Source organism: Zea mays, chromosome 6 (assembly GCF_902167145.1).
Source record: "Zea mays cultivar B73 chromosome 6, Zm-B73-REFERENCE-NAM-5.0, whole genome shotgun sequence".
NCBI classification, from domain to species: domain Eukaryota; kingdom Viridiplantae; phylum Streptophyta; class Magnoliopsida; order Poales; family Poaceae; genus Zea; species Zea mays.
This window is the reverse complement of record NC_050101.1, coordinates 136,097,196-136,114,506: the sequence shown is the minus strand read 5'-3', so window position 1 is coordinate 136,114,506 and position 17,311 is coordinate 136,097,196. Positions and strand designations below refer to the sequence as shown.

At 44.0% G+C, this 17,311-nt stretch overlaps 1 protein-coding gene across 10 annotated transcripts; it reads right to left on the bottom strand.

The window, feature by feature from the left end:
- Positions 1-200: 200 nt before the first annotated feature.
- On the bottom strand, positions 201-5,397 carry LOC103630054 (uncharacterized). 10 transcript variants are annotated; one of them, XM_035960162.1, is made up of 6 exons: positions 4,448-5,391; positions 2,803-3,510; positions 2,155-2,219; positions 1,487-1,556; positions 1,336-1,390; positions 201-1,246 (listed from the first exon to the last, which is right to left on the bottom strand). In XM_035960162.1, the coding sequence occupies exons 2-6, from the start codon at positions 2,830-2,832 to the stop codon at positions 1,152-1,154; spliced, it is 315 nt and encodes a 104-aa protein (XP_035816055.1). In that variant the 5' UTR covers positions 2,833-3,510; positions 4,448-5,391; the 3' UTR covers positions 201-1,151. The 10 variants fall into 10 exon arrangements, 1 of the variants encoding a protein (XP_035816055.1); XR_004850315.1 differs by having other exon boundaries at positions 201-1,390; positions 3,339-3,510; XR_004850313.1 differs by having other exon boundaries at positions 201-527; positions 2,155-3,510; positions 4,448-5,387.
- Between the last annotated feature and the right edge of the window lie 11,914 nt (positions 5,398-17,311).

Sequence of the window (17,311 nt, the reverse complement as noted above, 5' to 3'; positions counted from 1 at the left end):
TCCAGATTATATAATCCGGTTTACCAGGAGCATAGCGACTTAGCCAACAACCTTTACCAACAATAGCGGTAAAGGCTGATGCCATGTGACAGTGTGACCACATTGTTTTCAAGTCGGACGACTTGTTGGTCGTTCTGACTAACGAACTTGGGCGGCGACTTGGACGATTAATCATGATTGATCTAAACCTACTAGGACAATTAATCGTGATTATTCGAACGACTTGAAAACAGTTACCCCATCATCATCAGTGTCACACTCACACCAGCAGCAGGTGGAGATAAAGAGCTGGATGCTCCTCACTCTCACCACACCCCCGAGAATTTCACACCTAGCGATCGTGGAGACAGAGTTGGATCCTCGAGCTCACCTCACACTGCTCTCCTCTATTCGTCCTGTCCTGAATCTTTTCTTCCTCGATAAGATAAGTGCGTATCAGGACACCATCTGTTATGTCCCTCTTCGTTCATCCATTACTACTTTTATCTACTTAGAAACACTGAAACATAAGAGCCACAACCATTTTTCTGTCGGCACAAAATTAATCGAGTGAGAAGGTGCATGATGAACCACGCAGAAAACTGCAAGCTGGCTCGTATGACTATGATGCACCTAGTGATAAGGTCATAAAATTGAAAACAAAGGAATATGGATTGTATTACTAGTGTATGTCGCGCGTCCAGCGCGCGATGTGCGATGTCAAATTAGATTGCAGGACCTTAAAATATACAGAAACATGATATATATAAGTTAATATAAAACTCAGTATATGTATGTAAGAAACATGATAAGTAAGTTATCATGAAACTCATAGTGTAAAGTCAATAGAAAAGAGTTGGCAGGTAGAAGCCCATGTATAGAAGATTTGCTTGTACTAATGATGCAATATATGTAGGCTTGTATAATCGAGTACAACAAAAGCCATAAAAAATATATTAACCATATTAGTTCAACATGTTCCAAGCAGCATTGTACTCACCAGCATAAGTACGTTTCTAGAAAGTTTGTTGGTTGGTAGCCTGAGATATCAACCTATCACCTATAGTCCTATACTTACACGCAGAAGGGTCTGTTGTAGCAACATGTCCTAGGGGCATAATTAATATCATAAAAATACATTAGCTATCTACTGCATAAAGGTGTTCACAACATCAGGGTTCATAAGGTTTTCCAAGAATATGTTTAGCAATGTTGTCAAAGCAAAATATTTCAGTTGTTGTGTCATCTGAGATGAAACCGTTTATATCTATAGTGTACAAAGTAATTTTACGGTAACATACAAAATGTTAGGAGAAAAAACATGTTTGTAGGAAGATATGTAGGTGTAAAATGCACCTGAATTTGTGTCCTGTGTAGCTGCAACCTCCGGCTGCAACTTGAGCAACGGCACCTGGTGAAATCAAGACATGTTGACCTATTACTTTCATTGGAAGGGACATTTTTCTTGATCCTGTCTAAGAATATAACAGATATTTGTATAAGTTACCTTTAAGCGCTTTATGTACTCACTACTTAAATATCTACATTGCATTTCCATTGATATATATGTGGTGGACCTGCATATTTTACTCATCACTTAGGTCATTTCATAGCCATAATAGAATAAATGTATCTATTTTATCTACATGAGGTCCATATTTTTTTACCTCTCAAAGCCAATCTACGTTAATTCAAAATATGTTTCTGAGCTTACCGTGACTCTCTTGTATCCATTAGGAGGACCTACCAATTAGACTATATGTTAAATATGTTAAGGAATATTTTATGTCAGAAAGTTTGAGGCATATTTTCTAAGACAGAGAAATTGCATCTGATGTCAAGTTCTCTTTCGACATTGTGCGCTTTTAAGTGCAGGTACAGAATCAGGGATGGATCCTTCTCCTTGAGACGATTAGCCGACAGATCTATCACTTGGAACCGATGACAGATCAATCATTTTCATTAGAAGCAAATAAAGCATGTAGCATTTCTTGGGTCCCCTCCAAACCAAAGGAAAAATGCTAAAAGAACATTGCATTCCTACTTCTTAATCGTGTTAGATAAAAATATTGGTGGCGGTGTGTCCGTGTCACAATGGTCGAAAGCAAGCAACATCGCAATATAAATACATGAGTGTACATGTTGTCACTGAAAGAGGTAGTGCTTAGAACTTACCTAAAAAGGAGCTGAACATTCCTATCAATATATGTGCAATGGACAACCACATGTCCATGGGAATCCTTGATGTACAGAAAAACAATAAATACGTGAGTACACATATGTTTAACTAAGTTTTTAATCTGCTAACTACAATTGTATTACTAATATTAAAGTGTATGGAAGCATGTAAATGAAAATTATAACAGATCTAGACAACAGTAAAGAGGCCTTCTCGATTAGTGTTCAAACCACAACACTGTGGTTGCATTAATCCTCAACACAAAGGAAAATAATATAGTATGTGAGTATCAATGCTATTTACCAAAATTTTATTACATTCTCTATGACCAAAAAATCATGGAGAATGCGAGTTTTTTCAAACGTATGAATATTTGAAAGAATCTAAAACAGTAGTGTTCTTAATAATTTGAAATACGATCTCAACCTCTACTAAATAAACAACAGTGAAGGCTCTCATTTTTTTGTCTATTCCAAAAGAAGAACAATGTAACCTCGGCTAACAAACATATAGCGCCAAGGCTAAAATTAATAATGACTTTCGTGCTTATTGTATCTCCATCATCCTTCCCCATTTAAACACAATAGTCAGTAAATGACGTGCTACAGGATTAATAAACAGCTGAGGACAATCCAACCCCATACCTTCCATGGATTAAGCTGATGCTGAACCATTGTATTCTAGCCATGTTCGAAGTAATAATAAACATGGAATACATAACAATGGCCTTGCATCACGTAAAAGCAAAAGAAGGTGGCAGTGCCCTTCGGCCACTAGCAATCCTTGAATAGATTAAAAAGGAAAAAGAACAACAGTGGTTGCAGCAAATACTCATCGAGAACTGTTAGTTAACCAATCCAAAAAAACAATAATATAATGCTTGCACAGGGAGGAAAATCTATGATTCTAAACTAGGTGGAGCTATAAAACATAAGTAGCAGTTTTATTTCTATCCTTAGTACATATAGTCATTTGTGTGTTGTATAGGAAATCAGGCATGAATTGAAAAGAAAAGTATTAATGAAGGAACTGAAAGATTGTAGGGTAAATCGTCTAGAATGGTTGGAGGAAATATAAGTAACAGTTCTGTTACCATCTGTTATATAAAGAGTTTTATGTTAAAGTGATTTGAGCATATTCATATAGTAAAGTCACAGTGCCTTTCACGAATATCACGTACCTAATTAATAACATTTATCCCATTCTTCCTAGGGATAAAATGGATATTCATTTGATAAGGAAAATGGATGTAATAATGGTAAAACTATATACAGAATGAGAACCCGATGCTTGATAGAGGAGCAGTGATATGGTACATATATCCTTTGTCTCAACAATTTTAACCTTTCTTCCTGCAAAGTGAAATTGTTAAGTGTCAAATACCAGAACGCAATGTCTTAATAAAGTTGGTCAATATAAACATAACGTTGGCAACCCAGCAGGAAATCGTGAATATATAAAGCTGCTCTCGCGAAAAGGTGAAACATATATAAGTGAAAAATAAATCATTTTATTTTCTTTATAAGCATGTATATCAACAGGGAGAAAGTCAATTGAAAAGAAATTAACACTAGAATTCAAATAAAGGTTCTCAAGAATTCAGGCAATGAAGAAAAGATCTCATCTTCTAGGGCCTGTGCCTGGAAAGTTAGGTTATGTCCACTTTATAGAAAGAAGTTGTTGAAGTAAGCAAAGATTCAAATAAATTTTGCACTCTATACATCAAACTGTGAGACCACAATTAAAAAAAGTTAGGTCACAATGTAGTTTTAGCTTTCTGACTAATGATTATTTTCAACCATTCATATGTAGTCTTAATTTGTTTTGTATTTTTATCACTCGAATTGTCTAAAAATCTTTATTTCTATATGAACATCAAGTTTCTCCTTGCGAACAGGTAAGGGAGTGGTCATTGCATTGTCTACATACTTGGGCGAAAGAGATATTTCCTCAGCAAATTGACTTTCTTCAGGAAAGTAGTAGGTCAAGTGATGCAAGCATCACGGTGTATCAGGCTAGTCTTGCGGCCCAGCTTCGTTGATCTGATGACATCTTTTAACACGCAGATTCAGGATTTAATCTCGAGTATTGGGCTACTACGTGCGGTAAAGGGTGATGACTGTCTTTTGTGATCAGCCAGATTGGCTTCAAATATGGACAGAGATTGAGAGACAGGACAATCTTAATAAGTTGCATGCAGCAAACGATTTAGAAAAAATTAAGGAACGATGCTTGAGCACAACTCAGTTGATTAGAAGTCTCCAGTAAAGAAAAGAGAAACATCTCGACCTCAGCTTGTCTATTGTGGCATCCGGCGTGGAAGCACAAAACGTTGTAGCATATGGTGTGGAAACATCGGAGGAGCTCCGGCCACCGCTACTGGCAATCTCGGAGCCCCACGACTTCTTGGCCTGCGGGAGCGGTCTCTCCCTGAAGGCTGACTCTAGGCACCATAGAAGACAGAGCAGATCTTCGACGATGAGAATGGGGACAGATTGGAGCAGCAGCTGCGGCCGAGGCACAAGCTGATCGGTGGGAGGAGAACCAAGCAGAGCAGCTTTAGGCACCGGCAGCAGCACCAGCACCGCCCCATCTCCAGCTCTGCTCCCTCCTGCCGCTCTTGCTGATTGGTGGCAAAAAATCCGAGATCCGAGATGCGTTGCAGGCTGGTGTCGTACTTGCAGTTGTCGTCGACCCCACCGGGGAGGTCCTCGGCGCCACAAATCACACGTTGGTGACGCTGTCCGCGGCACCCTTGATACCGCATCGGAGCAGCACGTCCCAGAGACGTGTGTCGTGCCACATGGACGTGGAGATGTCGTGCGCCGCCAGCGGCTTGCTGCCAGCCGCCGTTCGCGGGGAGCGCGGGCCGCCGAACGGGAGCCTGCGGCGGGAGAGCAGCGGCCGGCCAGGATGCGGGGAGGGCGGTGGACGGGATCCGAGGAGGGTAGCGGTCGTTGGTCGGACATGAACCGGCGTATGGATCGGCGGCAAAGTGAGTCGGTGGTCGTGCCCCAGGGCAAGGTGGGCCAGCAGGGGCAACGGCAGGGACGAGAGGTCCGGGAGGGAGAGTGTCAAACTCACGACGGGTGAAGGGCGAGGCAACCTAGGACGCCCAGCACCGTTTGATGGGGAGGGGTGGGTGGAGAGAGCAAGGGGGTAAGGCTCGTGGCGCCTGCTGGGTTGTAGGCTGTCGGGTCGACGGGAGCGAGAAGACAGGAGGAAGAAGTGGCGCTCTCTGGAAACATCGCGTCATCGTCGCGTTCGCGTGTCCTCGATTGCGGATTGAATGGCTGGGAAAAAAAGAACGACATGGACATCCTCAGAACCCGTGTTTCGAACCAGCTTCCATATAATAGAAATGTTTCAATATACCTCTGTTTCAACAGGGGAGAGCTGGGCCAGTGAACCAATGCCATGTTTGATCACTTTAGCTAAGCCAAACAGAACCACTGATATGAGCAGATGGACTTATGAATTGTTGTGATTAACGATCTAAAGATGTGAGGAGACTAGTTTGAACAAAGAGCAAAGACGAGTTGAGGGACCGAAGTTGGTTGTTATCCTTTGAACCCAGAGCAGAGAAAAGTTGTCTGCGTGCTACATCTCCGTGTTGTATTTTGATTTTGGGATATTTAAAATTTTTGCCACGCCTCACGACAATGGTCGCCAACGGCCAGGCGTCTTGTGTGTCGGTGTCATCCGCGGCGCACCACTGACTATCAATGGCGCCGTCTTCCCCGTCGACCTCTTCGTCATGCCATTAGCGAGCTATGACATGATCCTAGGCACCAGGTGGCTCAGCGTCTTGGGCCCCATCGTCTGGAACCTCGATCGACGTCGGATGACGTTCCAGCACCAGGGGCACGCCATCTCCTGGACGAGAATGGTGTCCTCCAGCATGCCTACCCTAGGCACCACGGCAGCGAGAGAGCCCCTCCTCGACGATGTCCTGGACTCGTTCGGGGACATCTTCGCTGCGCCCACCAGGATTGTCCCCCAAGCTAACGCACGACCACCGCATCACCCTCGAGGCAGGCGCGCAACTGGTGGTCGTTCGCCCGTACCACTATCCGATGGCCCACAAGGATGTGATGGAACTGCAGTGCGTCACCATGATCGAGCAGGGCATTGTCCATCGCAGCGAGCTAGCATCACTGGTCCTCCTCATCAAGAAACACGACGGGTCGTGCTCTTCTGCGTCGACTACCGGGCCCTGAATGCGCTCACTATCAGGACGTGTTCCTCAAAGGGAAATATGGTCAAACCTTTTCCTAAATGATTTTGGTGGTTGAATTGCCCAACACAAATAATTGGACTAATTAGTTTGCTCTAGATTGTAAGTTCTACAGGTGCCAAAGGTTCAACACAAACCAATAAAAAGTCCAAGAAAGGGTTCAACTAAAAAGGAGCAAAGCAACCGAAGGCTGCCCTAGTCTGGCGCACCGGACTGTCCGGTGTGCCACCGGACAGTGTCCAGTGCACCAGGGAGAATCACTCTGAACTGCTCAGCTTCGGGAATTCGAGGAGCCCCTCCGCTATAATTCACCGGATTGTCCGGTGTGCCAGCGGAGCAACGGCTAACTGCGCCAACGGTCGTCTGCAAAAGCAACAGTGCTGTGAACAGTACACTACTGCGCGCGCAGAGTCAGAGCAGGCGCCAGAAGGCGCACCGAACAATGAACAGTGATTGTCCGGTGGCCCCACATGTCAGAGCTCCAATGGTCGAACTCTAACGGTTGGGTGATGTGGCTGGTGCACCGGACAGTGTCCGGTGCGCCCTTCGACAACATCCTTCCCCAACGGCCACTTTGGTGGTTGGGGCTATAAATACCCCCAACCACCAACACTTCAAGGCATCCAAGTTTTCAGCCAACACATTCAATACAAGAGCTAGTGCATTCAATACAAGACACAAATAGAGTGAATCAAAATCTCTCCAAGTCCCAATTCCATTCAAAGCAATAGTGACTAGAAGAGAGAGTTTTGCCGTGTTCTTTTGAGCTCTTGCGCTTGGATCGCTTTTCTTCTTCCTCCATTCTTTGTTCTCAACTCACTTGTAATCAAAGCAAGAGACACCAAGTTGTGGTGGTCCTTGTAGTGGACTAAGTGTCCCGTTTGATTGAAGAGAAAAGCTCACTCGGTCTAGATGACCGTTTGAGAGAGGGAAAGGGTTGAAAGAGACCCGATCTTTGTGACCACCTCAACGGGGAGTAGGTTTGCAAGAACCGAACCTTGGTAAAACAAATCACCGTGTCATCTGCCTTATTTGCTTGTGATTTGTTTTTCGCCCTCTCTTTCGGACTCGATTATATTTCTAACGCTAACCCCGGCTTGTAGTTCTGCTTAAACTTTATAAATTTCAGATTTGCCTATTCACCCCCCTCTAGGCGACTTTCAATTGGTATCGGATCTCGGTACTTCATTAGAGCCTAACCGCTCGAAGTTATGTCAGGAGCTCACGCCAAGAAGGAGATGGTGACCGGCGAGAAGCCCGCCACAAGCCACAGGAAAGCTCCATTGGGAGAGTCCGGCAACAAGAAGAGGAAGGAATCACCTCCCCATGTCAAGTCGCACCGAAGTGACGACAAGAAGAAGAAAATGAAGAAAGTGGTCTACTACGAGACCGATTCTTCGTCGCCTTCCACCTCTGGCTCCGACACGCCTTCTGTCACTTCTAAGCACCATGAGCGCAAGAAGTTTAGTAAGATCCCCTTACACTATCCTCGCATTTCCAAATGCACTCCTTTACTTTCCGTCCCACTAGGCAAACCACCGGTTTTTTACGGTGAAGATTATTGTATGTGGAGTGATAAAATGAGGCACCATCTAACCTCACTGCACGCAAGTGTTTGGGACATTGTTGAATTTGGTGCACAGGAACCATCCGTGGGGGATGAAGGCTATGACTCGGACGAGGTAGCCCAAATCCGGCACTTCAACTCCCAAGCCGCTACTATACTCCTCGCCTCTCTAAGTCGAGAAGAGTATAATAATGTGCAAGGGTTGAAGAGTGCCAAAGAGATTTGGGACGTGCTCAAGACCGCGCACGAAGGAGATGAGGTGACCAAGATCACCAAGCGGGAAACGATCGAGGGGGAGCTCGATCGCTTCATGCTTCATCAAGGGGAGGAGCCACAAGCAATGTACAACCAGCTCAAGACCTTGGTGAACCAAGTGCGCAATCTCGGGAGCACCAAATGGGATGACCATGAAATGGTCAAGGTTATTCTTAGATCACTCGTTTTTCTTAACCCTACTCAAGTTCAATTAATTCATGGTGATCCAAGATATAAACTAATGTCTACCGAGGAAGTGATAGGAAAGTTTGTGAGCTTTGAATTAATGATCAAAGGCTCCAAACAAATCATTGAGCGAGGCGCCACCTCCACACCCGAGGTGCAACCCGTCGCATTCAAAGCAACGGAGGAGAAGAAAGAAGAGTCTACGTCAAGTAGGCTCCCCATCGACGCCTCCAAGCTCGACAATGAGGAGATGGCTTTAATCATCAAAAGCTTTGGCCAAATCCTCAAGCAATGGAGGGGGAAGGACTACAAGCCCCGCTCCAAGAAAGTTTTCTACAAGTGTGGTAAGCCCGGTCATTTCATTGCTAAATGTCCATTATCAAGTGATAGTGACAGGGGCGACGACAAGAAGGGAAAAAGGAAGGAGAAGAAGAAGTATTACAAGAAGAAGGGCGGCGATGCCCATGTTTGTCGGGAGTGGGACTCCGACGAGAGCTCCACCGACTCCTCCGACGAGGACGCCGCCAACATCGCCGTCAACAAGGGTCTCCTCTTCCCCAACGTCGGCCACAAGTGCCTCATGGCAAAGGACGGCAAAAAGAAGGTAAAATCTAGAGCCTCCACTAAATATGCAACATCTAGTGATGAGGAGAACTCTAGTGATGATGAGGATAACTTGCTTTCCCTTTTTGCCAACCTAAACATGCAACAAAAAGAAAAATTAAATGAATTGATAGGAGCCATTCATGAGAAGGATGAACTCTTGGATAGCCAAGAGGACTTCCTAATTAAAGAAAATAAGAATCATGTTAAGGTTAAGAATGCTTATGCTCAAGAAGTAGAAAAATGTGAAAAATTAACTAGTGAGCTTAGCACTTGCCATGACACTATTTCCAACCTTAGATGTGAAAATGCTAAATTGATTGCTAAGGTTGAGAAATTAGATGTTTGTGATGATTCAATTGTTAGTCTTAGAAATGATAATGCTAGTTTGATTACTAAGATTGACAAGTTGAATGCATCACTCTCTAGCCTTAAAATTGAGAATGAAAAATTAATTGCTAAGGCTAAAGATTTAAATGTTTGCAATATTTCTATTTCCAATCTTAAGAATGAAAATGCTATTTTACATGCTAAGATTGATGAATTAAATGCATGCAAACCCTCTACATCTAGTGTTGATCATGTTACTATTTGTACTAGATGTAGAGACATTAACATTGATCACCTAGCTTTAATTAAACAACAAAATGATCACATAGCTCAACTTAGTGCTAAGATTAATGAGCATGACTTAGAATATGAGAAATTTAAATTTGCTAGAAGCATGCTCTATAATGGGAGACGCCCTGGGACTAAGGATGACATTGGTTTCCAATAGGGAGACAATGTCAAGCTTAATGCCCCTAAAAGATTGTCTAATTTTGTTAAGGGTAAGGCTCCCATGGCTCAGGATAACGAGGGTTACATTTTATACCCTGCTGGTTATCCCGAGCACAAAATTAGGAGAATTCATTCTAGGAAGTCTCACTCTGGCTCTCATCATGCTTTTATGTATAAGAGTGAGGCATCTAGTTCTAGGCAATTCACTCATGTTAAAATGCCTAAGAAGAAAATTTCTATTGCATCAAATGAGCCTATTATTTCATTTAAGACTTTTGATGCATCATATGTATTAACTAACAAATCAAGCAAAGTAGTTACCAAATATGTTGGGGCCAAACACAAGGGCTCAAAGACTTGTGTTTGGGTACCCAAGGTACTTGTTTCTAATGTGAAAGGGCCCAAGACCGTTTGGGTACCTAAGAACAAGGCCTAAACTTGTTTTGTAGGTTTATGCATCCGGGGGCTCAAGTTGGATCATCGATAGCGGGTGCACAAACCACATGACTGGGGAGAAAATAATGTTCTCCTCTTACGAGAAAAACCAAGATCCCCAAAGAGCTATCACATTCGGGGATGGAAATCAAGGTTTGGTCAAAGGACTTGGTAAAATTGCTATATCACCTAACCATTCTATTTCCAATGTTTTTCTTGTAGATTTATTAGATTACAACTTACTTTTAGTTTCTCAATTATGTAAAATGGGTTACAACTGTCTTTTTACGGATATAGGTGTTACTGTCTTTAGAAGAAGTGATGATTCAGTAGCATTTAAGAGAGTGTTAGAGGGTCAGCTATACTTAGTTGATTTTAATAGAGCTGAACTCGACACTTGCTTAATTGCTAAGACTAACATGGGTTGGCTCTGGCATCGCTGACTAGCCCACGTTGGGATGAAGAATCTTCATAAGCTTCTAAAGGGAGAACACTTTTTGGGACTAACAAATGTTCATTTTGAGAAAGACAGGATTTGTAGCTCATGTCAAGCAGGGAAGCAAGTTTGTGTTCATCATCCACACAAAAACATCATGATGACTGACAGGCCACTTGAGCTACTCCACATGGATCTATTCCGCCCGATAGCTTACATATGCATCGGCGGGGGTAAGTACTGTCTAGTTATTGTGGATGATTATTCTCGCTTCACTTGGGTGTTCTTTTTACAGGATAAATCCCAAACCCAAGAGACTTTAAAGGGATTCTTGAGACGGGCTCAAAATGAGTTCGGATTGAGAATCAAAAATATAAGAAGCGACAACGGGACGGAGTTCAAGAACTCTCAAATAGAAGGCTTTCTTGAGGACGAGGGCATCAAGCATGAGTTCTCTTCTCCCTACACGCCACAACAAAATGGTGTAGTGGAGAGGAAGAATAGAACTCTACTTGACATGGCGAGGACCATACTTGATGAGTACAAGACTTCGGACCGGTTTTGGGCGGAAGCAATCAACACCGCTTGCTACGCCATCAACCGTCTCTACCTTCACCGAATCCTCAAGAAGACATCATATGAACTCCTAACCGGTAAAAAGCCCAATGTTTCATATTTTAGAGTCTTTGGTAGCAAATGCTTTATTCTTGTTAAAAGAGGTAGAAAATCTAAATTTGCTCCTAAGGCTGTAGAAGGCTTTTTACTAGGATATGATTCAAACACAAGGGCATATAGAGTCTTTAACAAGTCCACTGGACTAGTTGAAGTTTCTTGTGACATTGTGTTTGATGAGACTAACGGCTCTCAAGTAGAGCAAGTTGATCTTGATGAGCTAGATAATGAAGAGGCTCCATGCGTCGTGCTAAGGAACATGTCCATTGGGGATGTGTGTCCTAAAGAATCCGAAGAGCCTCCACAAGCACAAGATCAACCATCTTCTTCCATACAAGCATCTCCACCAACCCAAGATGAGGATCAAGCTCAAGATGATGAAAATGAAGGTCAAGAGGAGCCACCTCAAGAGGAGGACAATGATCAAGGGGGAGATGCAAATGATCCAGACAAGGAAGATGATGAGGGTCCAAGGCCGCCGCACCCAAGAGTCCACCAAGCAATACAACGAGATCACCCCGTGAACACTATCCTCAGCGATATTCAAAAGGGGGTAACCACTCGATCTCGTGTTGCTCATTTTTGTGAACATTACTCTTTTGTGTCTTCTATTGAGCCATACAAGGTGGAAGACGCATTAAGAGATTCAAATTGGGTGTTGGCAATGCAAGAGGAACTCAACAACTTCACGAGGAATGAGGTATGGCATCTTGTTCCACGTCCTAACCAAAATGTTGTAGGAACCAAGTGGGTATTCCGCAACAAGCAAGACGAGCATGGTGTGGTGACAAGAAACAAAGCTCGACTTGTGGCCAAGGGATATTCACAAGTCGAAGGTTTGGATTTCGGTGAAACCTATGCACCCGTGGCTAGGCTTGAGTCAATTTGTATATTACTTGCCTATGCTACTTACCATGGCTTTAAGCTCTATCAAATGGACGTGAAAAGTGCCTTCCTCAATGAACCAATCAAGGAGGAGGTCTATGTTGAGCAACCTCCCGGCTTTGAAGATAGTGAGTACCCTAACTACGTTTATAAACTCTCTAAGGCGCTTTATGGGCTCAAGCAAGCCCCAAGAGCATGGTATGAATGCCTAAGAGATTTTCTTATCGCTAATGGCTTCAAAGTCGAAAAGGCTGATCCTACTCTCTTTACTAAAACAATTGCAAATGATTTGTTTGTATGCCAAATTTATGTTGATGATATCATATTTGGGTCTACTAACAAATCTACATGTGAAGAATTTAGTAGGATCATGGTACAAAAATTCGAGATGTCTATGATGGGGGAGTTGAAGTATTTCTTAGGATTTCAAGTGAAGCAACTCCAAGAAGGCACCTTCATTTGCCAAACGAAGTACATTCAAGACATACTCACTAAGTTTGGAATGAAGGATGCCAAGCCCATCAAGACACCCATGGGAACTAATGGGCATCTCGACCTCGACACGGGAGGTAAATCCGTAGATCAAAAGGTATACCGGTCGATGATAGGATCTTTACTCTATTTATGTGCATCTCGACCGGATATTATGCTTTCCGTATGTATGTGTGCAAGATTCCAAGCCGATCCTAAGGAAGTTCACCTTAAGGCCGTAAAACGAATCTTGAGATATTTAGTTCATACACCTAAGTTTGGTCTTTGGTACCCCAAGGGATCCACTTTTGATTTAATTGGATATTCAGATGCTGATTGGGAAGGGTGTAAGATTGATAGAAAGAGCACATCCGGGACTTGTCAGTTCTTGGGAAGATCCCTGGTGTCTTGGGCTTCTAAGAAACAAAATTATGTAGCTCTTTCAACCGCTGAAGCCGAGTATATTGCCGCAGGCCATTGTTGCGCGCAATTGCTTTGGATGAGGCAAACCCTTAGGGACTATAGTTACAAATTAACCAAAGTTCCTCTCCTATATGATAATGAGAGTGCAATCCGCATGGCGGATAATCCCGTTGAGCACAGCCGCACTAAGCACATAGCCATTCGGTATCACTTTTTGAGGGATCACCAACAAAGGGGGGATATCGAGATTGCATATGTTAGCACCAAAGAACAATTAGCCGATATCTTTACCAAGCCATTAGATGAGAAAACTTTTACCAAACTTAGGCATGAGCTAAACATTCTTGATTCTAGGAATTTTGATTGATGTTTTGCACACATAGCTCATTTATGTACCTTTGATCATCTCTCTTTCATTTGCTGACTAATGTGGTTTTCAAGTGTATTTCATGCTAAGTCATAGATTTAAAGGGAAATGGAGTCTTCGGCGAAGACAAGGCTTCCACTACACTCCATCGAATTATCTCCACTTCGTCGTCACTCCACATCACTCTCCAACTTTGCTATAATCCTTCTCTCATATATTGTTGGCCAAAGGGGGAGAGAAAGTAAAATGGCTTATATTTCACTCACAAAGTATCTGTTTTTGGCGATTCATGCCAAAGGGGGAGAAAGTATTAGCCCAAAGCAAAAGGACCGCACCACCACCAATTTCAAAAATATAGTCTTTCAATTTGTATTAAAGAAGTTTTTCAACTGGTATCTTATTTTTTATATAATTTCAAATTGGTATGACCTCTTTCAAAATTAATATCTAAAACCCTCTTGAACACTAAGAGGAGATTTTCATTAAGGGAGAGTTTTGTTTAGTCAAAGGAAAAGCATTTGAAACAGGGGGAGAAAATTTCAAATCTCGAAAATGCTTCTCAAAATCTTATTCATATACCTTTGACTATTTGCAAAAGACTTTGAAAAAGAATTTCCAAAACATTTGCAAAAACAAAACAAGTGGTGCAAGCGTGGTCCAAAATATTAAAATAAAGCAATCCATGCATATCATATGAATGTATAAATTGGTTTAATTCCAAGTAACCTTTGCACTTACCTTATGCAAACTAGTTTCAATTCTGCACTTATATATTTGCTTTGGTTTGTGTTGGCATCAATCACCAAAAAGGGGGAGATTGAAAGGGAAATAGGGTCAAACCTTTTCCTAAATGATTTTGGTGGTTGATTGCCCAACACAAATAATTGGACTAACTAGTTTGCTCTAGATTGTAAGTTCTACAGGTGCCAAAGGTTCAACACAAACCAATAAAAAAGTCCAAGAAAGGGTTCAAATAAAAAGGAGCAAAGCAACCGAAGGCTGCCCTGGTCTGGCGCACTAGACTATCCGGTGTGCCACCGGACAGTGTCCGGTGCACCAGGGAGAATCACTCTGAACTGCTCAGCTTCGGGAATTCGGGGAGCCCCTCCGCTATAATTCACCGGACTGTCCGGTATGCCAGCGGAGCAACGGCTAACTGCGCCAACGGTCGTCTGCAAAAGCAACAGTGAAGTGAACAGTACGCGACTGCGCGCGCAGAGTCAGAGCAGGCGCCAGAAGGCGCACCGAACAATGAACAGTGGTTGTCCGGTGCACCACCGGACTATCCGGTGGCCCCACATGTCAGAGCTCCAACTGTCGAACCCTAACGGTTGGGTGATGTGGCTGGCGCACTGGACAGTGTCCAGTGGCACACTGGACTGTCTGGTGCGCCCTTCGACAGCAGCCTTCCCCAACGGCCACTTTGGTGGTTGGGGCTATAAATACCCCCAACCACCAACACTTCAAGGCATCCAAGTTTTCAGCCAACACACTCAATACAAGAGCTAGTGCATTCAATACAAGACACAAATAGAGTGAATCAAAATCTCTCCAAGTCCCAATTCCATTCAAAGCAATAGTGACTAGAAGAGAGAGTTTTGTCGTGTTCTTTTGAGCTCTTGCGCTTGGATCGCTTTTCTTCTTCCTCCATTCTTTGTTCTTAACTCACTTGTAATCAAAGCAAGAGACACCAAGTTGTGGTGGTCCTTGTAGTGGACTAAGTGTCCTATTTGATTGAAGAGAAAAGCTCACTCGGTCTAGGTGATCGTTTGAGAGAGGGAAAGGGTGGAAAGAGACCCGGTCTTTGTGACAACCTCAACAGGGAGTAGGTTCGCAAGAACCGAACCTCGGTAAAACAAATCACCATGTCATCCGCCTTATTTGCTTGTGATTTGTTTTTCGCCCTCTCTTTCAGACTCGATTATATTTCTAACGCTAACTTTGGCTTGTAATTGTGCTTAAACTTTATAAATTTCAAATTTGCCTATTCACCCCCCTCTAGGCGACTTTCAGTTCCCCATACCGGTGGTCGATGAGCTTCTCGACGAACTCCACGGTGCACGATTCTTCTGCAAGCTGGACCTCCGGTCCAGGTACCACCAAGTGCAGATGCGGCCCAAAGATGTAGACAAAAACGCGTTTCGCACCCACGACGGCCTCTATGAGTTACTGGTGATGGCATGCGGGCTCTGCAACATGCCAGCGACATTTTAGGCCCTCACGAACGATGTACTTCGGCCTTTCCTTCATCGCTTCATCCTGGTATTTTTTGAAGACATCTTTATATATAGCAAGACACGGGTGGATCACCTTTGACATCTCTATGTCGTCTTCTCCAAGCTTTGGCGACAGCAGCTCTTTGTCAAGCGCGCCAAGTGCACCTTCGGCGCCCCCTCCGTCACCTACCTCGGTCACATCATATATGAGGCAGGCGTCACCATAGATCCCACCAAGGTGCAGGCCATCCTCGACTGGTCGGCACCCCATTCGGCTCGAGCAGTGCGGGGCTTCCTTGGCCTAACGGGCTACTACCGCAAGTTCGTCCACAACTACGGGACGGTCGTCGCGCCGCTGACCGCCCTCCTCAACAAGGACAGCTTCACCTGGGACGACACAAAGGCCGCTATGTTCACAACAGTTAAGGCTTCAGTCACCACGACCCTCATCCTCGCTATGCCAGACTTCTCCAAGATCTTCGTCGTCGAATGTGACGCGTCGTCGCACGGTTTTGGCGCTGTGCTCGTCTAGGACGGCCACCCAGTCACCTTCTTCAGCCGCCCCATCGCCCCTTGACACAGTGCCCTTGCCGCTTACGAGTGGGAACTCATAGGCCTCGTCCAGGAAGTTCGGCACTGGAGGTCGTACTTATGGGGGCAGCGCTTCGTCGTCAATACCGACCACTACAGCCTCAAGTACCTCCTCAACCAGCGCCTAGCCACGATACTGAAAGGGAAATGGCCTTAAACCATTTCTTATATTTTGGTGCTTGATGACCATCATAACCATTCGGACTAACTAGTTTGCCTAGACTTTGATTCATAGGTTCATAGGATTCAACAGTTTAGTTTCTAAGTCAGAATCAGCGCAGATTCAACCAAATTGGGGTAAAACATGGAATAGATGAACTACCAATAGTTCTACTCTTTGGATAAGTTCTAAACACCCCCCAGGAATGTATTCAACACTTCTAGAAAGGTTGGAAAGCTCGAAATCAACATATCACTATTTTGAAGCTAGTTTGAGCAAAAGAAGAAATATGAGTGAAAGAATCAAAATGTTCATGATCCATGACTTAGACTAGATGGAAAGCCACTTGAGATATTTTTCTAAGCCATAGGATCTCTCTCAAGTTTAGCCAAAGCAACTTGGAGAAAATTGTGCAAAGATCAACGGGAAGTCAGAAACTCAAGTTCTAAAATCGTCGAGTGCGGACCGTCCGACCCCTTCTAGCAGACCGTCCGTTACATCGTTTTGACTTCGGCCAGGAACTCTAAATCGTGGATACTTTGACTATAAAACCGCGGACCATCTGGTTATACAGTGCGGACCGTCCGGCTATAATTCACGGACCGTCCGCATGTGAAGACCTGGTTTAGCCCGAAGGTGACGAGTTGAGCAAAATGAATTATAGAGCTGGCGTGGACCGTCCGGGACCAAGGGCGGACCACCTCGTGGTGTCACTGAGGCATATAGCCGTTGATCTGTCGTTGATCTATCAGGCGTATCCGTTGAAGATGTCAGAATCGACCGTTGGAGGGTCGCGGACCGTCCGGACCCTAACCGCGGACCGTCCGCCAGTGCAGTTTCTGGCAGATGCGCCCCAATGGCTATATGGG

Excerpts from the sequence above, each read along its gene's own strand:
- LOC103630054 (XM_035960162.1), bottom strand. The coding sequence starts at position 2,832 with ATGGTTCAGCATCAGCTTAATCCATGGAAG. Across the intron at positions 1,557-2,154 it reads AATGTTCAGCTCCTTTTTAG|GTCCACCACATATATATCAA; the intron begins GTAAGTTCTAAG and ends TAAAATATGCAG. Across the intron at positions 1,391-1,486 it reads AGTACATAAAGCGCTTAAAG|GTGCCGTTGCTCAAGTTGCA; the intron begins GTAACTTATACA and ends TGATTTCACCAG.